This window comes from Salvelinus alpinus, chromosome 2 (assembly GCF_045679555.1).
Source record: "Salvelinus alpinus chromosome 2, SLU_Salpinus.1, whole genome shotgun sequence".
In the NCBI taxonomy this organism is placed as follows: Eukaryota; Metazoa; Chordata; class Actinopteri; order Salmoniformes; family Salmonidae; genus Salvelinus; species Salvelinus alpinus.
Genome location: NC_092087.1, coordinates 34796838 through 34822584, shown reverse-complemented (window position 1 = coordinate 34822584; position 25747 = coordinate 34796838). Strand labels below are relative to the sequence as shown.

At 43.1% G+C, this 25747-nt stretch overlaps 1 protein-coding gene across 1 annotated transcript in view; it reads left to right on the top strand.

Moving 5' to 3' along the window:
* Positions 1-1166: 1166 nt before the first annotated feature.
* The window catches only part of LOC139559525 (sodium-dependent neutral amino acid transporter SLC6A17-like), a 38071-nt gene continuing 13490 nt past the window's right edge, over positions 1167-25747 (top strand). The window contains 4 exon segments of the mRNA XM_071375602.1: positions 1167-1334; positions 8511-8714; positions 20587-21047; positions 23136-23293. Coding sequence (XP_071231703.1) covers positions 20768-21047; positions 23136-23293 — 438 coding nt within the window. The 5' untranslated portion in view covers positions 1167-1334; positions 8511-8714; positions 20587-20767.

Sequence of the window (25747 nt, the reverse complement as noted above, 5' to 3'; positions counted from 1 at the left end):
TGACCACTCAGAGGCATCTGCATGGTCCTAAAGCACACCAGACCTCATTCCAATGATAAAACTGGGGGGGGACAAAAAAATGCAATTTCAGAATGCCAGTGAAAGTTGCGCCTCTAGGTATCCTGCACAGGCCTAGGGTGTATTGTAGGCTACTTTCTACAAAGGTTGTGTTTCTCTGCATAAAATGAGTGGATCTATAGGTCACTTGTACAAACATGAAATCAATTTAATTTAGATAGAAAGTAAGATATTGTTAGAATACCCAGTAGTAGATGAAACAACTGTGGTAAAGAGGCATTGCTGATGAAAATAATAAAGATTTTATATGCAGTCATGTGGAAAGGGAAGGACAAAATAATATATTGGGTCAGAATGAAAAATGGCCCTATGACACTATCTACCTCCTCTACCCCGTGGTTTTAAAGAATAGTCTGCTGGAAGGCGCATGATTTATGGTCACCCGCGCATCAGTTGGCTGGAGCCACAGAGAAGTGTCGCCTGTGTCTCGATGTCTCAATAAACATTGACCACCACTCTTCCAATAAATGGACCATGTGATGTCTGGGATTTTTTCCATAGCGTCAAAAAGGGATTAACAAATAACATAACATAGTCCAATGTGATTAAGGGGTTGCCTATTATTGTTGGTTCATAGAATAGACTAATATCAAAATGTATTATAGCCTAGAATACATACATTTTAAACTGGTCATAATTATTTTGCCTACAATTAATACATGTATCTCGTTATCAATTATCTGTGTTTTATTGCATATGTCTCCATAGGTGCTGACAATGCTATTTTTATGAATTGAATTGCCATGAATTTTATCAATCGGAAAAGCATGGTAGTAAGTGACGCAAACATATGCGTCCGACTAATACCAACATATATCTTGACCGTTCTATTTCCAAAGATTTTAGGGGGACTCGGTTAAATACATTCACCCTTACTCCAGATAAATAAATACAAAATACACCTTGGACCACAGGGCGTTCATTTAATTTTCTTCCCCAAATTAAGCAAAAGCTTCCTATGTTAAACGCCAGGGTTATTAGATTACTATTATTAGCATGGTGATAACTTGGCAATGTGATCATGTACACGCTTGCGTCACTATGCACTCGCCTGCTCGCCACCCTGCTTGCATGTCAATTGTCAGCCAGAACTGCACGTGATTCGTTCTCTCTCATCCTCTCGCGCTCATACACTGGGTACCACCAGACTAGGTCGAAATTGGCACCGAGCAGAAGTGTTTGCCCCATTCTGGTGTGTTCGAATTGTTTTTACATTGTAAACACTGGATATAGGTTATTTCTTCGAAATATTTAAGGTGAGTAATGCGTTATTGACTTGACATGTTTATACAATCGCCAGGTCCCTGGCGACATCCATCTGTCCAGATTTACCCATCATTAGTCACTAGGCTCGTACGTGTCTCACCTTGTCAATTTGTTTTAATTATTGTTGACGTTTGTTTTTAATTTGTTTTTAACCTAGCTGTATATCAGAGCTGTTCAATAGGGACTGCTTTGCGATATTAAACTATGGGAGAAACAAAGAAGGGGCAATTGTTGGAGCGATTTTGTCCCTATATTGTAATGATAGCAAGGAGTGATTTTTAGTGACACTTGAGAAAACTATTGCTTAGGAACTTACTGGGGGGAACTTGTGTGATCTCATCATGTTTATTATGTGGGGTGAGAGTTGTCCTGGATGATGACATTAAATAGTCATGCTGTCATGAATCACTGGGTTGTGTGACCTTGAGTGCTATATTTACAATCGTCTGGCCAATAATTGTAAGATAATTGCTTACTCTATGGAATAATAGTATATTTGCGTAATTTCTCCATAGTGTTTGTGTTTAAAATGCCAAGCAGACAGAATGACTGATGTTCAGTCCCGGTCTATTGTCGTAGATGTGAGGGATGACAGGTGTTAGAGCGCTGATCAGATTGATCACCTTTTAGAGCGCTTTCCTATCTGTACTTGGCTGTCGCTTGAGCTTTGTTTTACGACCACAACCTTCAAGTCCAGGGCAGTATTTCAGATTGCGGAGTTAGTTGTAGGTGTTGCGATTGAACTTGTTGTATTTAATTCTGTTGAAGGGACCTTATTGGAGAATTAAAACATCCATGCCTTGGGAGAAAATGCAGTGGTATTTTTATTGTTTTTAATCCAAATGAAGTGGCCTTCGTAGGCTATATTGATCCCCATCCGCCAACAAGCATTCTAAAAGACACACACACACACACACATCCACACATAGATATCTCCTACAATACATAAACTTGTATTGTAGTATCCTTAGTTCAACATCAGCGACCTCTTCAAGAGGTATGATCTCTTTGTGTTTTGCCTAAGGTGGTGTAATGACAGTCACAAGGTCAAAAGGTTTGAGACCTGGTTGAGGTACCCCTAAAATATGTTACGATGGTGTCAGAAGTGGGATGTTGTGCCCCTTGGGCATTACAGAAGGTCTAGCCAACATATAACGATCTATTCGTTAACCAGAAGAGCAACTTGGCTGATTAACATACATTTGTGTCACTCGGATCCAATCGGGTCTGGTCTAGATAACGGGTTCCAGGTTGGGTCTATATCTGGTTGTCGTCGGATCCATTTGGGTTCGAGGCGAATTGTTTTCGGGTCCGCATCAAACTTCTCTCTCTTCTCTTTCTCTCTCTCTCTCTCTCTTTCTCTCTCTCTCTCTCTCTCTCTCTCTCTTCTCTCTTCTCTCTTCTCTCTTCTCTCTTCTCTCTTCTCTCCTCTCTCTCTTCTCTCTTCTCTCTTCTCTCTTCTCTTCTCTCTTCTCTTCTCTCTTCTCTTCTCTCTCTCTCTCTCTTCTCTCTCTCTCTTCTCTCTCTCTTCTCTCTCTCTTCTCTCTCTCTCTCTCTCTCTCTCTCTCTCTCTCTCTTCTCTCTCTCTTCTCTCTCTCTTCTCTCTTCTCTCTCTCTCTTCTCTCTCTCTCTCTCTCTCTCTCTCTCTCTCTCTCTCTCTCTCTCTCTCTCTCTTCTCTCTCTCTCTCTCTCTCTCTCTCTCTCTCTCTCTCTCTCTCTCTCTCTCTCTCTCTCTCTCTCTCTCTCTGTGTGTGTGTGTGTTTCAGAAAATGAGTAAGAAAGTTACAGGTTCACAAATATCATACTTCCAAGACATGTTAACCTCAATATCAGGGGAGATTATAATTTTTTGGGGAGGAATGATATTTGTGAGTCGATAATTTGGGCTAGGAGTCTTGCTAGCAGGACAACTTCCAGTGAAACTGGAGGGCGCGCAATTCAAATAAATAATTATAAAAATGATGGATATTTAAACATTAAACATTTATATACATACAAGTGTCTTATATCGGTTGAAAGCTTAAATTCTTGTTAATCTAACTGCACTGTCCGATTTACAGTAGGCTTTACAGCGAAAGCATGCCATGCGATTGTTTGAGGACGGCACCCCACATCAAAATATTTTTACACAGGTTTCATAAATTCACAAATAGCCATTAAATATTCACTTACTTTTTGAAAATCTTCCTCTGATTTGTCATCCAAAGGGTCCCAGCTATAATATGTAGTGTCGTTTTGATAGATAAAATCCTTCTTTATTTCCCAAAAAAGTCAGTTTAGTTGGCGCCATCGATTTGAGTAATCGTTCGAACGCAGAGAAAGGAATCCAAAATCTACCGCTAAACTTTGTTAAAACAAGTCATAATACGTTTCTATTGACTCCTCAGATACCCTAAAATGTAATCAGACTATAATATTTCATACAGAAAGAAGTATGTTCAATAGGAAAACAATATTAGCTCCTCTTCATCACGCTCGCATACACACATTTCCTAGACTGTGTCCCTGTAGTAAAACTCATTATTCTTACTCGTTTTGGAAGAAATAAGCCTGAAACCTTGAACATTGAGTGCTGACACCCAGTGGAACCCATAGGAATTGCATACTGGGAGCTAGATTTAATTATTTCCCTATACTTTCCATTGGAAGAGTATGGACCAAAATCTGGTTGGTTTGTCTTTATATTTTCTCCTACCATATCTATTGCGTCATAGTCTCCTACATTATTTTAACATTTCTACAAACTGTAAAGTGTCTTCTTTCCAATGGTACCAATTATATGCATATCCTGGCTTCAGGGCCTGAGCAACAGGCAGTTTACTTTGGGCACGTCAGTCAGGCGGAAGTTGAGAAAAAAGGACCCTAGCCTGAAGAAGTTTTAACTCCCACCCGCTTAACCCGTAAGCCAGCCGCACCAATGTGTCAGAGCAACTGACGATTGAGGTCAGCCTGCATGCGCCCGGCCCGCCATAAGGAGTCGCTAGAGCGCCATGAGCCTAGTAAAGCTCCACTGGCCAAACCCTCCCCTAACCTGGACGACGCTGGGCCAATTGTTACCGCCCTATGCGACTCCCGACCACGGCCGGTTGTGATACAACCCGGGTCTGTAGTGACGTCTCTAGCACTGCGATACAGTGCCTTAGACCGCGGCGCCACTCGGGAGAACCCTAAAAACATATTATATTCTTATTTACAATAAAAATGTCTACAAAATGACACAATACATTATTTACCTTGAAATTATTTTGGCTACAAAGTAATCTGAAACACAACCGAAACAAACAGCAAATGCATTCAACAAATTTGTAGACACAAGCTTGATGTAGACATTGCGTGCTGCGAATATGGGACCAAATACTATACTGCAAATATGGGACCAATAGCCTTTTAATATACTGAACAAAAATATCAACACAACATACAACAATGTCTACGATTTTACTGAGTTACAGTTCAAATAACTTAACTTCCGGCGCCGAAAAGAGATGGCCGCCTCGCTTCGCGTTCCTTGGAAAATATGCAGTATTTTGTTTTTCTATGTGTTATTTCTTACATCGGTACCCCAGGTAATCTTAGGTTTCATTACATACAGTCGGGAGGAACTACTGAATATACGATTAACGTCAACTCATCATCGTTCCTACCAGGAATATGACTTTCCCGAAACGGTTCCAGTGTTTTGCCTTCCACCCAATACAATGGATCTGATCCCAGCCGGCGACCCTGTGCGACGCCGAAAAAGGGGCAAACGGGGCGGTCTCGTGGTCAGGCTTCGGAGACGGGCACATCGCGCTCCACTCCCTAGCATACTACTCGCCAATGTCCAGTCTCTTGACAATAAGGTTGATGAAATCCGAGCACGGGTAGCATTCCAGAGAGACATCAGGGATTGCAACGTGCTCTGCTTCACGGAAACATGGCTAACTCAAGGGACGCTAACGGAGTCGGTGCAGCCAGCTGGTTTCTTCATGCATCGCGCCGACAGAAACAAACATCTTTCCGGTAAGAAGAGGGGCCTTATGATGCCTTATGATTGCCTTATGATTAACGAGAAGTGGTGTGATCATCATAACAACACACAGGAACTCAAGTCATTCTGTTCACCTGATCTAGAACTCCTCACAATCAAATGTCGACCGCATTATCTACCAAGGGAATTCTCTTCAATCATAATCACAGCCGTATATATTCCCCCCCAAGCAGACACATCGATGGCCCTGAACGAACTTTATCTGACTCTTTGTAAACTGGAAACCACACACCCTGAGGCTGCATTCATCGTAGCTGGGGATTTTAACAAGGCTAATCTAAAAACAAAACTCCCTAAATTCTATCAGCATATCGATTGTGCTACCAGGGCTGGAAAAACCCTAGATCATTGTTATACTAATTTCCGCAACGCATATAAGGCCCTCCCCCGCCCCCCTTTCGGAAAAGCTGACCACGACTCCATTTTGTTGATTCCAGCCTACAAACAGAAACTCAAACAACAAGCTCCCGCGCTCAGGTCTGTTCAACGCTGGTCCGACCAATCTGAATCCACGCTTCAAGACTGCTTCGATCACGCGGATTGGAATATGTTCCGCATCGCGTCCAACAACAATATTGACGAATATGCTGATTCGGTGAGCGAGTTCATTAGGAAGTGCATTGACGATGTCGTACCCACAGCAACGATTAAAACATTCCCAAACCAGAAACCGTGGATTGACGGCAGCATTCGCGTGAAACTGAAAGCGCGAACCACTGCTTTTAACCAGGGCAAGGTGACCGGAAGCATGACCGAATACAAACAGTGTAGCTATTCTCTCCGCAAGGCAATCAAACAGGCTAAGTCCCAGTACAGAGACAAAATCGAGTCGCAATTCAACAGCTCAGACACAAGAGGTATGTGGCAGGGTCTACAGTCAATCACGGATTACAAAAAGAAAACCAGCCCCGTCGCGGACCAGGATGTCTTGCTCCCAGACAGGCTAAACAACTTTTTTGCCCGCTTTGAGGACAATACAGTGCCACTGACACGGCCCCCTACCAAAACCTGCGGGCTCTCCTTCACTGCAGCCGAGGTGAGTAAAACATTTAAACGTGTTAACCCTCGCAAGGCTGCAGGCCCAGACGGCATTCCCAGCCGCGTCCTCAGAGCATGCGCAGACCAGCTGGCTGGTGTGTTTACGGACATATTCAATCAATCCTTATCCCAGTCTGCTGTTCCCACATGCTTCAAGAGGGCCACCATTGTTCCCGTTCCCAAGAAAGCTAAGGTAACTGAGCTAAACGACTACCGCCCCGTAGCACTCACTTCCGTCATCATGAAGTGCTTTGAGAGACTAGTCAAGGACCATATCACCTCCACCCTACCGGACACCCTAGACCCACTCCAATTTGCTTACCGACCCAATAGGTCCACAGACGACGCAATCGCAACCACACTGCACACTGCCCTAACCCATCTGGACAAGAGGAATACCCATGTGAGAATGCTGTTCATCGATTACAGCTCAGCATTTAACACCATAGTACCCTCCAAACTCGTCATCAAGCTCGAGACCCTGGGTCTCGACCCCGCCCTGTGCAACTGGGTCCTGGACTTCCTGACGGGCCGCCCCCAGGTGGTGAGGGTAGGTAACAACATCTCCACCCCGCTGATCCTCAACACTGGGGCCCCACAAGGGTGCGTTCTGAGCCCTCTCCTGTACTCCCTGTTCACCCACGACTGCGTGGCCATGCACGCCTCCAACTCAATCATCAAGTTTGCGGATGACACTACAGTGGTAGGCTTGATTACCAACAACGACGAGACGGCCTACAGGGAGGAGGTGAGGGCCCTCGGAGTGTGGTGTCAGGAAAATAACCTCACACTCAACGTCAACAAAACAAAGGAGATGATTGTGGACTTCAGGAAACAGCAGAGGGAGCACCCCCCTATCCACATCGACGGGTCAGTAGTGGAGAAGGTGGAAAGTTTTAAGTTCCTCGGTGTACACATCACGGACAAACTGAATTGGTCCACCCACACAGACAGCGTTGTGAAGAAGGCGCAGCAGCGCCTCTTCAACCTCAGGAGGCTGAAGAAATTCGGCTTGTCACCAAAAGCACTCACAAACTTCTACAGATGCACAATCGAGAGCATCCTGTCGGGCTGTATCACCGCCTGGTACGGCAACTGCTCCGCCCACAACCATAAGGCTCTCCAGAGGGTAGTGAGGTCTGCAGAACGCATCACCGGGGGCAAACTACCTGCCCTCCAGGACACCTACACCACCCGATGTCACAGGAAGGCCATAAAGATCATCAAGGACAACAACCACCCAAGCCACTGCCTGTTCACCCCGCTATCATCCAGAAGGCGAGGTCAGTACAGGTGCATCAAAGCAGGGACCGAGAGACTGAAAAACAGCTTCTATCTCAAGGCCATCAGACTGTTAAACAGCCACCACTAACATTTAGCGGCCGCTGCCAACATACTGACTCAACTCCAGCCACTTTAAAAATGGGAATTGATGGAAATTATGTAAAAATGTACCACTAGCCACTTTAAACAATGCCACTTAATATAATGTTTACATACCCTACATTACCCATCTCATATGTATATACTGTACTCTATATCATCTACTGCATCTTGCCATCTTTATGTAATACATGTACCACTAGCCACTTTAAACTATGCCACTTTATGTTTACATACCCTACAGTACTCATCTCATATGTATATACCGTACTCTATACCATCTACTGCATCTGCCATGCCGTTCTGTACCACCACTCATTCATATATCTTTATGTACATATTCTTTATCCCTTTACACTTGTGTGTGTGTGTAAGGTAGTAGTTGTGGAATTGTTAGGTTAGATTACTTGTTGGTTATTACTGCATTGTCGGAACTAGAAGCACAAGCATTTCGCTACACTCGCATTAACATCTGCTAACCATGTGTATGTGACTAATAAAATTTGATTTGATTTGATTTGATTTGAATAAGGAAATCAGTCAATTTAAATAAATTCTTTAGGCCCATATCTATGGATTTCACATGACTGGGCAGGGTCGCAGCCATGGGTGGGCCTGGGAGGGCATGGGCCCACCCACTTGGGAGCCAGACTCACCCACTGTGGAGCCAGGCTGAGGTAATCAGAATATGTTCTTGTTACAAAATGTATTACAGAAAGAAATACTCCTCAGTTTATCAGTTGTCCGGGTGGCTGGTCTCAGACGATCCTGCAGGGGAAGAAGCCAGATGTGAAGGTCCTGGTCTGGCGTGGTTACATGTGGTCTGCGGTTGTGAGTCAACTTCAGCACAAGAACTGTTCTTCTGGAGCTTCATGAATGGGTTTTCATCAGTGCTGTAAAGTACTTAAGTACAAATATTGTAAGTACTGTACTTTACTTTACTATTTATATATTTTTTTACTTTTACTTAACTACATTCCTAAAGAAAATTATGTACTTTTTACTCCGTACATTTTCCCTGACACCCAAAAATACTCGTTACATTTTGAATGCATAGCAGGACAGGAAAATGGTAGAATTCACACACTAATCAAGAGAACATCCCTGGTCATCCCTACTGCCTCTTATCTGGTGGACTCACGAAACACAAATGCTTCATTTGTAAATTGAGTGTGGGAGTGTGCCCCTGGCTATCCGTATATTTTAAAAAATCAAGAAAAATGTGCCATCTGATTTGTTTAATATAAAGAATTTGAAATTATACATATACATTTAACATTTTAATCATTTGGCAGACGCTCTTATCCAGAGCGACTTACAGGAGCAATTAGGGTTAAGTACCTTGCTCAAGGGCACATCGACAGATTTTTCCCTTAGTCGGCTCTGGGATATTATTATTATTTTTTTTTATTTTTTTAAATTTTAAATTTTATCCCCTTTTCTCCCCAATTTTCGTGGTATCCAATCGCTAGTAATTACTATCTTGTCTCATCGCTACAACTCCCGTACGGGCTCGGGAGAGACGAAGGTCGAAAGTCATGCGTCCTCCGAAGCACAACCCAACCAAGCCGCACTGCTTCTTAACACAGCGCGCCTCCAACCCGGAAGCCAGCCGCACCAATGTGTCGGAGGAAACACCGTGCACCCGCCCCCCTCAGTTAGCGCGCACTGCGCCCGGCCCGCCACAGGAGTCGCTGGAGCGCGATGAGACAAGGATATCCCTACCGGCCAAACCCTCCCTAACCCGGACGACGCTAAGCCAATTGTGCGTCGCCCCACGGACCTCCCGGTCGCGGCCGGCTGCGACAGAGCCTGGGCGCGAACCCAGACTCTGGTGGCGCAGCATAGCACTGCGATGCAGTGCTCTAGACCACTGCGCCACCCGGGAGGCCTGCTCTGGGATATTTTAGCAATTGCATTTACTTTTGATACTTCAGTAAATTTAAAACCAAATACTGTTACACATTTACTCAAGTACAGTTGAAGTCGGAAGTTTACATACACCTTAGCCAAATACATTAAAACTCAGTTTTTCACAATTCTTGACATTTAATTATAGTTAGAATTCCCTGTCTTAGGTCAGTTAGGATCACCACTTTATTTTCAGAATGTGAAATGTCAGAATAATAGTAGACAGAATGATTTATTTCAGCTTTTATTTCTTTCATCACATTCCCATTGGGTCTGAAGTTTACATACACTCAATTAGTATTTGGTAGCATTGCCTTTAAATTGTTTAACTTGGGTCAAACGTTTAGGGTAGCCTTCCAGAAGCTTCCCACAATAGGTTGGGTGAATTTTGGCCCATTCCTTCTGACAGAGCTGGTGTAACGGAGTCAGGTTTGTAGGCCTCCTTGCTCACACATGCGTTTTCAATTCTGCCCACACATTTTCTATGGGATCGAGGTCAGGGCTTTGTGATGGCCACTCCAATACCTTGACTTTGTTGTCCTTAAGCCATTTTGCCACAACTTTGGAAGCATGCTTAGGGCCATTGTCCATTTGGAAGACCCATTTGCGACCAAGCTTTAACTTCCTGACTGATGTCTTGAGATATTGCTTCAATATATCCACATCATTTTCCTGCCTCACAGTGCCATCTATTTTGTGAAGTGCACCAGTCCCTCCTGCAGCAAAGCACCCCCACAACATGATGCTGCATCACCATGCGCAATGCCAAGCTTCGGCTGGCATTGCAGTGGAAACGCGTTATCTGGAGCAGTGGAAACACGTTCTCTGGAGTGATGAATCACGCTTCACCATCTTGCAGTCCGACGAACGAATCTGGGTTTTGCGAATGCCAGGAGAAAGATACCTGCCCCAATGCATAGTCCCAATGCATAGTGTAAAGTTCGGTGGGGGATGAAAAATGGTCTCAGGCTGTTTTTCAAGGTTCGGGCTAGGCACCTTAGTGTCTGTGAAGGGAAATATTAACGCTACAGCATATAAGGAAATTCTAGACAATTCTCTGCTTCCAACTTTGTGGCAATAGTTTGGGGAAGGCCCTTTCCTGTTTTAGCATGGCAATACCCCCCGTGCACAAGCCAGGTGCATACAGAAATTATTTGTCGACATCGGTGTGGAAGAACTTGACTGGCCTGCACAGAGCCCTGACCACAACCTTCCTAGAGACATTAACGACACTCATGTGTGTCCAATTTACTCATTACGATTTCCCTGTTAAAAGAGGTGTGTTTTCTGTTGTCCTTTGCAGAAGCTTGAATTGTTTACCGTGTGCGGTCGTTTCCTGAGTGAGGTTTCGAGATTTAGTGTTTGTTTTTTCAAGTGTACTGTGATCCTGTGGCTACCATTTTTCAGAAAAGTATTATGTTTATCCTTAACCACTGATGCCTTGTCTGGTCTCTTCTCTGCACCTGGGTCCAACCTTACCACGTCACAAATGTGTCTCCCTTTGTCTGTTGGAAAGCAGACTGAAGCAGGATTTCCTTTAGGATTTTTCCTGTTTAGCTCCGTTCTGTTTCTTTTTATCCTGAAGAACTCCCTAGTCCTTGCCCATGACAAGCATACCCCTAACATGATGCAGCCACCACCATGCTTGAAAGTATGGAGAGTGGTACCCATTGATGTGTTGGATTTTTTCCAAACATAACAATTTGTATTCAGGACAAAAAGTAAATGTTTGTAGTATTACTTTAGTGCATTGTTGCCAACACAATGCATGTTTTGGAATATTTTTTATTCTATATACAGTACCAGTCAAAAGTTTTGCCACATCTACAGGGTTTTTCTTTGTTCTTACTATTTTTTACATTGTAGAATAATAGTGAAGACATCAAAACTATGAAATAACACATATGGAATCATGTAGTAACTAAATAATATGTGTGAAATTAGATTTAGAATGGACCATTGTAATGCACCTGTATCGAAAAAGGTGCAGCAGGAAAAAATACATGTCATCTATATATATATACACTGCTCAAAAAAATAAAGGGAACACTTAAACAACACAATGTAACTCCAAGTCAATGACACTTCTGTGAAATCAAACTGTCCACTTAGGAAGCAACACTGATTGACAATAAAATTCACTGCTGTTGTGCAAATGGAATAGACAACAGGTGGAAATTATAGGCAATTAGCAAGACACCCCCAATAAAGGAGTGGTTCTGCAGGTGGTGACCACAGACCACTTCTCAGTTCCTATGCTTCCTGGCTGATGTTTTGGTCACTTTTGAATGCTGGCGGTGCTTTCACTCTAGTGGTAGCATGAGACGGAGTCTACAACCCACACAAGTGGCTCAGGTAGTGCAGCTCATCCAGGATGGCACATCAATGCGAGCTGTGGCAAGAAGGTTTGCTGTGTCTGTCAGCGTAGTGTCCAGAGCATGGAATTTGATTTCCATTGATAATTTTTGTGTGATTTTGTTGTCAGCACATTCAAGAATATTTCATTCATTCAGATCTAGGATGTGTTATTTTAGTGTTCCCTTTATTCTTTTGAGCAGTATATATATATAGCGAATGGAGGATGCTTTTCCCAGTGTTTTTTTTTTTTCATGCCAGCCAGGTAGGCTATACTCCTTTTGTAAATATAAGCAATGTGCTTAATATTAGGAAAGTTGAACAAGAAAATATATTAAGCCTAGCCTATAGAAAGCTGTTCATGGGCTTTCAAAGTGTTTAATTAGATTTTCAAATACATTTGCATTGATGTCAGATTTATTAGAGGGACAATAGAGTGCTCAGTTCCAGGCAGTTAGCAAGTTTGGTAGGCTACTAATGACCATCAGCAGCATCAGAGCTTGGGGAAGCCTAATTACCGTAACTAAACGGCCATGTGGAATTTGACTGCCTTCATAACTCGTGACCGCTGGTGTGGCGGTAATACCATCACCGCAACAGCCCTAGTCACAACAAAATGTGAAAGAAATCAAGAAGTGTGAATATTTTCGGAAGGCACTGTATGCCCTTGGTGACCTATTGATCATGTTTCTCAGGATTGTATTATCTGCATGTTCCTGTTGTCTTTACATCAATCACACACAGGCTATTGCAGGGGTCTTAAACCCTGTTCCTGGAGAGCTACCCTCCCATAGGTTTTTAATCCAGCCCACTTGTAACTAACCTGGTTCAGTTTATCAGCCAGTTATTTATTAGAATCAGGTGTGCTGGATTAGGTTTGGAGTGAGCCTACAGTAGTAGCCTAGATTTCAGAACAAAACTTTGCTCAAATCAAATCAAATTTTATTTGTCACATACACATGGTTAGCAGATGTTAATGCGAGTGTAGCGAAATGCTTGTGCTTCTAGTTCCGACAATGCAGTAATAACCAACGAGTAATCTAACCTAACAATTCCACAACTACTACCTTATACACACAAGTGTAAAGGGATAAAGAATATGTACATAAGGATATATGAATGAGTGATGATACAGAACGGCATAGGCAAGATGCAGTAGATGGTATAGAGTACAGTATATACATATGAGATGAGTAATGTAGGGTATATAAACATAAAGTGGCATAGTTTAAAGTGGCTAGTGATACATGTATTACATAAAGATGGCAAGACGCAGTAGATGATATAGAGTACAGTATATACATATACATATGATATTAGTAATGTAGGATATGTAAACATTATATTAAGTGGCATTGTTTAAAGTGGCTAGTGATACATTTTTACATAAATTTCCATCAATTCCCATTATTAAAGTGGCTGGAGTTGAGTCAGTATGTTGGCAGCGGCCACTAAATGTTAGTGGTGGCTGTTTAACAGTCTGATGGCCTTGAGATAGAAGCTGTTTTTCAGTCTCTCGGTCCCTGCTTTGATGCACCTGTACTGACCTCGCCTTCTGGATGATAGCGGGGTGAACAGGCAGTGGCTCGGGTGGTTGTTGTCCTTGATGATCTTTATGGCCTTCCTGTGACATCGGGTGGTGTAGGTGTCCTGGAGGGCAGGCAGTTTGCCCCTGGTGATGCGTTGTGCAGACCTCACTACCCTCTGGAGAGCCTTACGGTTGTGGGCGGAGCAGTTGCCGTACCAGGCGGTTATACAGCCCGACAGGATGCTCTCGATTGTGCATCTGTAGAAGTTTGTGAGTGCTTTTGGTGACAAGCCGAATTTCTTCAGCCTCCTGAGGTTGAAGAGGCGCTGCTGTGCCTTCTTCACAACGCTGTCTGTGTGGGTGGACCAATTCAGTTTGTCCGTGATGTGTACACCGAGGAACTAAAAACTTACTACCCTCTCCACTACTGTCCCGTCGATGTGGATAGTGGGGTGCTCCCTCTGCTGTTTCCTGAAGTCCACAATCATCTCCTTTGTTTTGTTGACGTTGAGTGTGAGGTTATTTTCCTGACACCACACTCCGAGGGCCCTCACTTCCTCCCTGTAGGCCGTGTCGTCATTGTTGGTAATCAAGCCTACCACTGTAGTGTCGTCCGCAAACTTGATGATTGAGTTGGAGGCGTGCATGGCCACGCAGTCGTGGGTGAACAGGGAGTACAGGAGAGGGCTCAGAACGCACCCTTGTGGGGCCCCAGTGTTGAGGATCAGCGGGGTGGAGATGTTGTTACCTACCCTCACCACCTGGGGGCGGCCCGTCAGGTAGTCCAGTACCCAGTTGCACAGGGCGGGGTCGAGACCCAGGGTCTCGAGCTTGATGACGAGTTTGGAGGGTACTATGGTGTTAAATGCTGAGCTGTAGTCGATGAACAGCATTCTCACATAGGTATTCCTCTTGTCCAGATGGGTTAGGGCAGTGTGCAGTGTGGTTGCGATTGCGTCGTCTGTGGACCTATTGGGTCGGTAAGCAAATTGGAGTGGGTCTAGGGTGTCAGGTAGGGTGGAGGTGATATGGTCCTTGACTAGTCTCTCAAAGCACTTCATGATGACGGAAGTGAGTGCTACGGGGCGGTAGTCGTTTAGCTCAGTTACCTTAGCTTTCTTGGGAACAGGAACAATGGTGGCCCTCTTGAAGCATGTGGGAACAGCAGACTGGGATAAGGATTGATTGAATATGTCCGTAGACACACCAGCCAGCTGGTCTGCGCATGCTCTGAGGACGCGGCTGGGAATGCCGTCTGGGCCTGCAGCCTTGCGAAGGTTAACACGTTTAAATGTTTTACTCACCTCGGCTGCAGTGAAGGAGAGCCCGCAGGTTTTGGTAGCGGGCCGTGTCAGTGGCACTGTATTGTCCTCAAAGCGAGCAAAAAAGTTATTTAATCTGTCTGGGAGCAAGACATCCTGGTCCGCGACGGGACCTCTTGTGTCTGAGCTGTTGAATTGCGACTCTACTTTGTCTCTATACTGGCACTTAGCTTGTTTGATTGCCTTGCGGGAGGGAATAGCTACACTGTTTGTATTCGGTCATGTTTCCGGTCACCTTGCCCTGGTTAAAAGCAGTGGTTCGCACTTTCAGTTTCACGCGAATGCTGCCATCAAACCACGGTTTCTGGTTTGGGAATGTTTTAATCGTTGCTGTGGGTATTACGTCGCCGATGCACTTTCTAATGAACTCGCTCACCGAATCAGCGTATTCGTCAATGTTGTTGTTGGACGCAATGCGGAACATATCCCAATCCACGTGATCGAAGCAGTCTTGAAGCGTGGAATCAGATTGGTCGGACCAGCGTTGAACAGACCTGAGCGCTGGAGCTTCTTGTTTTAGTTTTTGTTTGTAGGCTGGAAGCAACAAAATGGAGTCGTGGTCAGCTTTTCCGAAAGGAGGGCGGGGGAGGGCCTTATATGCGTCGTGGAAGTTAGAATAACAATGATCCAGGGTTTTACCAGCCCTGGTAGCACAATCGATATGCTGATAGAATTTAGGGAGTTTTGTTTTCAGATTAGCCTTGTTAAAATCCACAGCTACGATGGAATGCAGCCTCAGGGTGTGTGGTTTCCAGTTTACATAGAGTCAGATAAAGTTCGTTCAGGGTCATCGATGTGTCTGCTTGGGGGGGAATATATACAGCTGTGATTATAATCGAAGGGAATGGGAGGTACTCAATGGGAGTACCTCAGCGCTATTTAAATATACCTTAAAGGCTTTTGTTTGTCTGTGTAGTAAATTATCACACAGCATCAACTCTACAGAGAAGTAAATGCCAAAAAGACACATCTTACAGCTGTGCATGTTTTTGCTGCGCAGGTTTGTTTTTTGCTAAAGTGATTTAGTCAGTGCAATTTTTTAAATTTGTTTTTATTCAAAGCAGCTGGCCCCAAATACATTTTTCATTTGTTATCTAGATATTCACTGACAATATAGGTATAGGTAACAATATAGGTAAAGTGCTGCAGACTGTTCCACCTAAACTCTTAGCCCTCACTGCAGCCGTTATAACACACACAATGGCTTTCAAATTATGTAAAAGTCACCTAGTACTTGTATTTTTATAAATCTTGTCTGTGGTGATCTGAACACCAGCTGGCAGTTGTTGGCATGTTTTCATGGCACAGTTGCTCTGTAGGCGGAGTGATGCAGCTGTTGATATTGAATTTCGGAACCAATGCAGATCTTGTCCAGAGTTAATGCCCATGGGATTATATAGAGGTTCCCATGCAAATTGTTAATGAGCGTGGATTGTTTATTTCATCATGAGCTGTACAGGACATGTATGCAACGCAACAGAAAGGGTTATGTTTTCATTAGATACGTTCACGTGACCCGATGTTGACATGTATAATATGAAATGGTTGTTGTGTGCTGGAAGAGACTATACACTGTATGTGTATACACTTATGTACTCTTTATAAGGAATTATGTGAATCATGTGGAATATTCCTGTTTAACTTTATACATAGGATTTGGGGTAAATTAAAATATACCGGTTTTTTTAAATACAGTTAAATCAAGGAAATTATTGCTCTTTGTTGCTTTGCTCTGTCTGGGCTTTTGTAGGCCTACTATACTGTTTACTACAATAGCTGTTTACTTTGTATGTGGGAGGTTCAGTTTATTGTAGAGTTTTTGCACAAGAGAAAGTGGGAGGAGAAGAGATGTACAGGCAGAGGTAGTGACTGATAGTGATTGTCGTGACCAGAAGAAGTGCATCACTGCTGTTGTATCATACTGTAAAAGATGGGGCTGTCAAAATGTTGCCACAGCCCTGTATGTCCTCTGTGTGACCTCCATTTCTAACCTTCCCCTACTTCATATGGCCATCACCCAGTCAGTTCTCAACAAAAGTAAATAAAGGATTACTAAGTGAACAGTCATCTCCCACATCGGTTAGCTCTCTTGTTTTTGCTGTCTCTCTGTCCCCCAGAATAGGATGTGGCCCTCACATACCCCATAGGGCTTTGCTGCCCTGTATTTCCGTCGATGGTGGATTTTTATAATGGCTGAGAAGTGACTCTCTCAATAAGTAATGAGCCTACGCCAGGCTTGTGATGTGGATCAAGGGAATGCATGACTGCGGATCATCCAGCCCCTCCCTTGTACTGACTGACTTCCTCCATTATGTTTGGGCTGAACCAGCAGCTCCATGAAAAAGCGGGAGAGAATCCTGCTGCAATGCTTCCGAGGATTAGGGGATTTACAGGAAAAAGCTTCCGAAAGTTAAGCTTACAGGACAGGAAAATGAAGTAGGACAATTGGTAACATTGGGAATATCTGAAACCAAAACACTGTTAGAGGTAGGGGCCTAATCTGCTTTTTCAGTGACAGCTTTGTGGGGAAATGAGTCCACAGGTAGACGAAACACATTTAACAAGTTGCTACCCCCTCTCTCTTCATGTAAGAGAAGGGTTAGTTAATTGGACATGACCAATGTTCCCGCAAGAAAAATGTGTCACTGAGCAAATTTCAGGTCTGCTGAGCGCAAACTTGAACATTGTGAAAATTGTGTGCAACTTCCAGCACATGTTTACTGTGAACACTGAGGCTGTACCCGCTTTACGTTACAGTTTTAACTGTTGTCATGTAGGCTACTGTGGGTATTTGATCATATTGTAGGCCTGCCAGAGTGGCCTACCATCAAAAACAATGGAGAAAATGCATCCCATAACATTTTAACATGGAACTAGCTGTTCTATCATTCAGCTTACAGTAGCAGCCAATGTGTATTGTTCAATGTAGGCCTACATTCAATGAGACTTTTTGAAAAAAAAAACACAGTGCTTGACATTAACCTGTTTATCCACTTGTCCATCAGACAAGGAGGTCACTGAAAATGTTATGTTGTTTGATGCAAGAAACCACTTTACAAAATAAAATGCATTATTATTCCGATACCATTATTACAGAGATTCAGACAAATTATCCTACCCTCTGCCTATTGGCTACTTAGGCTTGAATAAGCTGTCTCAAAATATAACACTGCCCCTTTAAGACAAAAAAAAGCTCTCTACCTGACTCGCTTTTCAAAGATCTGAAAAAAAGAACTGTACACGTTATGTGCACTTGTAGGAAGCGATCACTCCCCTATTGCTGATTACAAATGATCAATAACTGGGCTAGTAACTCACTAACTAGCAAAGGATTATAACATAATGTGCACACGTGGCTACATGCAGCTCTTGCTTTGATCGCAAGTGCATTTACTCATGACCGCTCATGCTATTAAAACAGTCCAGTTCAAAGTAAATGAAACAGATCCATATATGGCAATGGTCTATTTGCATATATGCCTATTGCAGCTCTGATTGATAATGCCTCACCGGTCTGTGTAGAATATGGGCTGAGTAGTGCGTGTCAATGCAGTAGAATCCTAATCCGATGCATTGTGCCTACAACAAAATCTCTTGCATAGTTAGTTTTATTTCAGTATGTTGCTTTGAAAGTGGCGAATATTGCGTTGATTCGATCACAATTGCCACAGCAAAGGGAAACGTTGATAGTGTTAACAGGGAAAACTCTAAAACAGTGGGCACCAACCTTTTCTGAGGCAAGATCACTTTGAGTCAAAATGCATAACTTAAAAAAACGTAAGCCTATGCAACATTAACCAATTTAAAAACAGTCCTGTAGCAATGAGGCTTGTGCAGTAAGCTATAGGCCCAATACATTATCACCGCATATTGGCTTTGCTTGAATGCCCTGACAATGCATTGTTGTTCGGGGTATTTTTTTTAATGATATTTAAACATTTGAGGTAGGCTATATGATCACACCGGTAATAGATCCGTCGTATTTCTTGTGAAGCACAGCTGAGTGAGCATACGTTTAAATATTTTTATTTAAATTTTACTGGGCTGATTGTTCCTGCATCTGATGGTCAGTCTCAGTAGAGGGAGAGAGCTGTAGACTGAGGGTCCGTCTCTCAACATCCCTTTCCTACACTGACACTGACCAAAAAGTGACACTGTCTTCCAGCTGATGGCGAAACTCGAGTCGCACCACATTTCTTCTGCCTCATGCACAAATTGATGTTGTTACTCCTATTGAACAGAGAAAGTGAAATATTCCTCAATATTAAAGACCCAAGCCACTAATAATAACAACGCAAGGCTATTGATACACTTTCCTACTCATTCATTACTGCTGAGGTGCTTGTTGTAGCGCTGAGTGGAAGTAGGCAGAACGAGCATTTTATGCAGGGGCGCAATTTTTCACTGGGGACATGGTTTCGTGATACAAAACTAGGCAACGGTGTGCTTTGGGACCATGCGGACACCTCCGAGCGATGTCCCCCCCACTTCTAAAACCAAAGTTGCGCCCCTGATTTTATGGTTTATAAAAGTGTTGAATACAAAGTGTTGATAGTGCTGAGTAAGAACTTAAACATGAACTCACTCATAAAAACACCATCTCTTTTCTGTATTTGTTGACAGTCTCTCTCTAGTCACGGTTTTAAACATTTTAAAATCTCACAGTATCAACTGTGCTGTAGCTTTCTTTTATGCCTGCTACATTACTGCAGACACGGTCATCTGAGCCATCCGATTGGCCAGCGGTAGTCCTATAGTGCACTTGATTTGCTCTCTGGGCCTGCCGGGAAGGTAGACTTTGTACCTTCAGACACATGAAATGGTTAGAAATGGCAACAGTTCGCCTACCCAGCGCAGGGCACCTGCCACCAACAACCCGAGACAAATAAAAAAAATATGAACACAATGCTTTATCGTTGGCATCTTGGAGAGGCGATCGACTGGTTGGTGACCACTGCTCTAGAAAGTTGAATGAAGTTTAATCTCGTGCTTCTCTCTGTGGGATGATATTTTGTGCGCAGCTTAGAGGGAACATTGGACGTGACCTTGAGATGTAAATACAAGGTGATATGTCAGTGTGTGCTCTTAAGCATACGGTATGAGGCCTAAAAATTAATTGCAAATGAATGAATGGAAAATGAATGGCATTTCAATTAATGGCAACCTGCAATACAGTTTAATTAAATTAGTGGCTGCAGTGGATATATGGAGGTTATTATAATTACTTTGAGTACCTCTAAGAAATTATTTGTTGTAGTGAGGAGGGAGCTTCATTCTTGTGGAAGTCTAGTTAAGTTAACGCAACCACCCACACTTATGTTGTCTTTAAGGCCACTAGACTAGAGACTCGACTGTGTTATAGACCTGCATCTTATTACAAGCCTGGCTAAGCACTAAATGGAACAGGGTAATTGTGTCAGTGATCCTGTGTCTGAAGTATTGCTTGAGGCCCACAGTGACACAGGAAGATATGCCAACCTAACTTGCAATGAAAACACAAGTGCCTTGTCAGGATTTAAGGATTTTAGTGGAAATTAACCCTCTCATCTATTAAGGACAGTTTTAATGTGACAATATATTAAATGTCCTCCGTGTTTACTATATTGCTTTCTAAAATAGTAAAAGCCTTCAAGTGACTTGCAGTGACAGATTTAATTTATGTTTTTCTCTCACAGGACCAAAGCCCAAATCCGGAGCCCTGCGCTTGCTCTCTCTTCTCAACGTCTGGCACCTAGTATCCAACCCCTCTACTTCGTACCTACACTACACTCTGAACTCTCCCTCTCTTTCTGTCTCTCTGTCTGTCTCTCTCTCTCTGCGCCGACCCCCTCCCAGCTCCCCCCTCAAGCATCCCTGATGCGTAAGAACAGTAAGGTGACGCAGCGTGAGCATACCAGTGAGCATGTCACAGAGTCAGTGGCAGACCTGCTCGCTCACGAAGCGCCGCTTGACTACAAGAACAGTTCTCTGAATGTTGGAGGGGTACCCGGGAAGAAGATTGTTCTCGAGCCCCCCGAGAACGATGGCCGCCCGGCCTGGAACAGCAAACTTCAGTACATTCTGGCCCAGGTGGGCTTCTCTGTGGGGCTAGGAAACGTCTGGCGCTTCCCTTACCTGTGCCAAAAGAATGGAGGAGGTGAGTGGCAGACCGCGCCCCATAAGGGCTGGCTGACTAAATAGAATCAAAACTGAATAACTCTTTCACAAAATATAGAACAATAATTATTATTAAGTCAATGGATGAGCAAGGTCATTTCCTCCTCATCTTCCTGTCTGCCTCTGATGAAGAGTCTAGCGGCTTCCTGGCAGCTCAGTGACCCAGACTGTAAGAATGACATGCCAGGTACACTGGCCTGCCATCACAGTCAGGCTGGGCTGCCAAGAGAAAAGCACAGCTCCACAAACACCACTCTAAATATAGCTGTGCTATCGATTACTGGCACTGGGGCAGGCCAAGGCTCAACTGATACTCTGATCAACATGAAAGGGATACTCTCAATTAAACATTAATGCTCTGTATTGTGATGATGATTTGATTTATTTTGTCATGTAGTTACAGGTGCACATTGTAAGTCTTTGCTGGTATAGTAGTTCAGAACACCCCTATTTGTTAGGGCAGGTTGGCATTGATGTACTGGAGGCAGCTCTGCAGAATGGTCACTAGCTGATTTTTAACCTAACCTAACCCTAACCTTAACCACCCTGCAAAACCCTAATGCCTAGCCCTAACATTACACGAAGGCCAATTTTGACTTTGCAGCTGGCTCATCTAGTGGAAATTGCTCAGATTTCTTACTATTTTATGTTTTGTACTTGACAGTGTTTTGCAGAATGTGCTAAATTTAGCTTCTGCACTCCCTTGCTCTAACATAACCTAACCGCTCTACCATAAATGGATAAAAACATGCCCCATCAGTTTTAATGAGCATCACAACTCTGACCATTACAGCAGCATAAAAGACCACATCTCTTACCTCTGGTCATAGAAATGACGATTAGGCATGCTCAATTCACCTCCGAAACCTCACAGTCTCCCTGTCTTCACCAGATAATGACTGATGTGTTTGGTGCACCAGCCCTGTTCTCTCACACACCTTCTCTTCCTGATTTATTGCTAATAGGCAGGATTTAAAGGCTCCTATACCCAAGCAGCCTCGTCGTTTTACCAGGAGAACGGACATCTTTCACCCCCTAATTTACCTCCAGGCAGCAAATTACAGCCACATGAAATGGCTCTGTGGTGTTAGGTGGTTATCGCTCTGGGCCTTCTTCCCCCTCCTCTCTCTCTCCTTCTCCCCTTCCAGCGTTCTCTGCTTCTCTTTCATACACATGTCTTTACCTCAGTTTGCATGCTATACAGTATATCAGGACTGTTAGCTGGCCCCAGTTCAGATAGGCTGCAATTGATTGCAAAAAGTTATATATATTTTTTTTTAAATACAATTTCTTACCTACATCCAATGACCTGGTTCTATTTCTTCTTGATCTCATGTTGTTTTGACATTAGTAACAACTCAATTAAAACAAAACATGGAACTGCCATCTGTGTCCAGTGGGTTATGAGCTCTAGGCTATGTAACTGGTACTCCTGAAGTATTATTAGTGATAGTGCTCCAGCGTAAGTCTTAGCATCCTGATGATCAAACACAGTAACATCCAGATTAAGCCTCTCTTGGATTAAGCTGGGAAGCACCACATTTAGACATCCCCCATAATTCAAATCAAATACTAAAATAGACCTTAGTAAATCACTGGTTGGATGGGCTCTGACTTGCAGGGTGGGAGAGTAATAGTGACAAGTGATGCAGAACTGTCAAGTACAAACAGACAGACACTATAGTGTCCTGAGGCTCAGAGCTCTGGCCTCTCCCCTGACTCACTGAGTTGGACTTCATGACCATCAACTAGAGGGTTTGTCTTCCTGTCACCCAGTCTGTCCACCTCTCCCCTTCCCCTCTGTCTTTGTAATGATACACAATTAATTATAATTAGTGTTCTAGAAACAGCTCAGAAGAATAGAGCCAGGGTCCACAGTAAATGTTAAGTCTCTCCATTGATTCAGCAAGGGAGACAATTGAAACGTGTGCATTATTTCAAAGGAAAGGTTTTCCACATTTTACACAATGCTTAGTACTGTAATATCACACATACAGTATGACTACTCATGTAACTAATTGTCTATTGGGAGAAATATAGCATGATCACTTTGACCCCTTTCTTTCAGGTGCCTATCTGGTCCCGTATTTCATCCTCCTCATCCTCATCGGCGTCCCGCTCTTCTTCCTGGAGCTAGCGGTGGGCCAGAAGATCCGACGTGGGAGCATTGGGGTGTGGAACTACGTGTGCCCCCACCTGGGTGGGATAGGGGTGTCCAGTCTAATGGTGAGTGACAGGGAGGATGGTGTCTTTGGTTTAAGGTTGCCTATTATATCACCTTTTGGTTGAAGTTGAGGCTGGAAATCAGTTTAACTGATCATCCTCCAATCATCAGCTACATAATGCTATAAGTTTTAACATGATTTTGGTTATGTAATCTGTTTATGTTCTGAAGTGCTTGTTCCACGTAACAAAATAGACAGTGTCCCAAGAGAAAAACAGTGTGACTGACCACAGTGCACTCCAGAGGGAAACAGAGAGGGTCAGTCAGTGTGATAAGGATAATGGATGCTGGATGTGGGGTTTATCACCGGGAGCTTCGATGAATGGGCTCTGATTTCAATAGAAACTCTCTACGTCAGTGACTGTGTGATTTATTAAGTATACTATTGTCTGCATATACCAACACTTTGTGGACTCCCCTGACTATCTCCATGCTTGGCTGCCTTAGTATACTGTTTTTACCACATGTATTGCGGTGCTTTCACCAGCGCTCTATTTAACACCCTCCAACCCGAATCTCTTTAAAAACTTATTTTGGCTGGGATCCCGTTAATGGGATCGATATGACAACAGCCAGTGAAAGTGCAGGGCGCCAAATTCAAAACAACAGAAATCTCATAATTAAAATTTCTCAGACATACAAGTATTTTACACCATTTTAAAGATAATGGTGTTGTTAATCCCACCACAGTGTCCGATTTCAAAAAGGCTTTACGACGAAAGAACAACATATCATTATGTTAGGTCAGCACCTATTCACAGAAAAACACAGCCATTATTCCAGCCTAAGAGAGGAGTCACAAAAAGCAGAAATAGAGTTAAAATTAATCACTAACCTTTGATGATCTTCATCAGATGACACTTATAGGACTTCATGTTACACAATACATGTATGTTTTGTTCGATAAAGTTCATATTTATATCCAAAAATCTCAGTTTACATTGGCGCGTTATGTTCAGTAATGTTTTGCCTCCAAAACATCCGGTGATTTTGCAGAGAGCCACATCAATTTACAGAAATACTCATAATAAACATTGATAAAAGATACAAGTATTATACATGGAACTTTAGATAAACATCTCCTTAATGCAATCGCTGTGTCAGATTTAAAAACGGAAAAAGCACACCATGCTATAATCTGAGTACAGCGCTCAGAGCCCAAACAAGCCATGAAGATATCCGCCATGTTGTGGAGTCAACAGATGTCAGAATAGCATTATAAATATTCACTTACCTTTGATGATCTTCATCAGAATGCACTCCCAGGAATCCCAGTTCCACAATAAATGTTTGATTTGTTCCATAAAGTCCATAATTTATGTCCAAATACCTCCTTTTTATTGCGCGTTCAGTACACAATCCAAACTCACGACGCGCAGGCAAGTCCATGCGAAAGTTCAGACGAAAAGTCATATTACAGTTCGTAGAAACATGTCAAACGAAGTATAGAATCAATCTTTAGGATGTTTGTAACATAAATCTTCAATAATGTTCCTTTCCTTTGTCTTCAGAAATGCAATGGAACGCAAGCTAACTCTCTCACGTGAGGGGGCGTGGTCAGCTCATGGCACTCTGCTAGACCCCTGACTCAAAGAGCCCTCACCCCCCCCTTCACAGTAGAAGCATCAAACAAGGTTCTAAAGACTGTTGATATCTAGTGGAAGCCTTAGGAAGTGCAATATGACCAATATCCCACTGTATATTCGATAGGCGATGAGTTGAAAAACTACAAACCTCAGATTTCCCACTTCCTGGTTGGATTTTTTCTCAGGTTTTTGTCTGCCATATGAGTTCTGTTATACTCACAGACATCATTCAAACAGTTTTAGAAACTTCAGAGTGTTTTCTATCCCAATCTACTAATAATATGCATATATTAGCAACTGGGCCTGAGTAGCAGGCAGTTTACTCTGGGCACCTTATTCATCCAAGCTACTTAATACTGCCCCCAGCCATAAGAATTTTAAAGGCCCAATTCAGTCGTTTTTATCTCAATGTCAAATTATTTATAGGGAATAGTTAAGTACTTTACTGTAATAGTTTTCCATTAAAAGGGTTAAAAATAAAAAATAAAATAAACTTTAGCAAAAAACTATTTCTCAAGCTAGAATTTTGCTTGGACTGTCTGGGAGTGGTCTGAGTGGGGAGGGGGCGGGATATGTAATCTGAAAACTAGCTGTTATTGGCAGAGAGGTTTGGAACGCTCTTTGTTATTGGTCTATATTAACTTATACCGTCTAGTGATGTCACCAGGCAAGCCAAAACTCCACCGTGCAAAACCTGCTGATTAGAAGGTTCTGTGCAGATTGTATTTTCAACCAGCAACTATCAGGAAATAACACTGATCAAATTTCTTCACTTTTACATTGTTAGTTTCATCACTTGCTGTACATTATGATACAAAACATTAGGGGGAAATGAATTCTGACTGCACTGGGCTTTTAAGATAAAAGCTG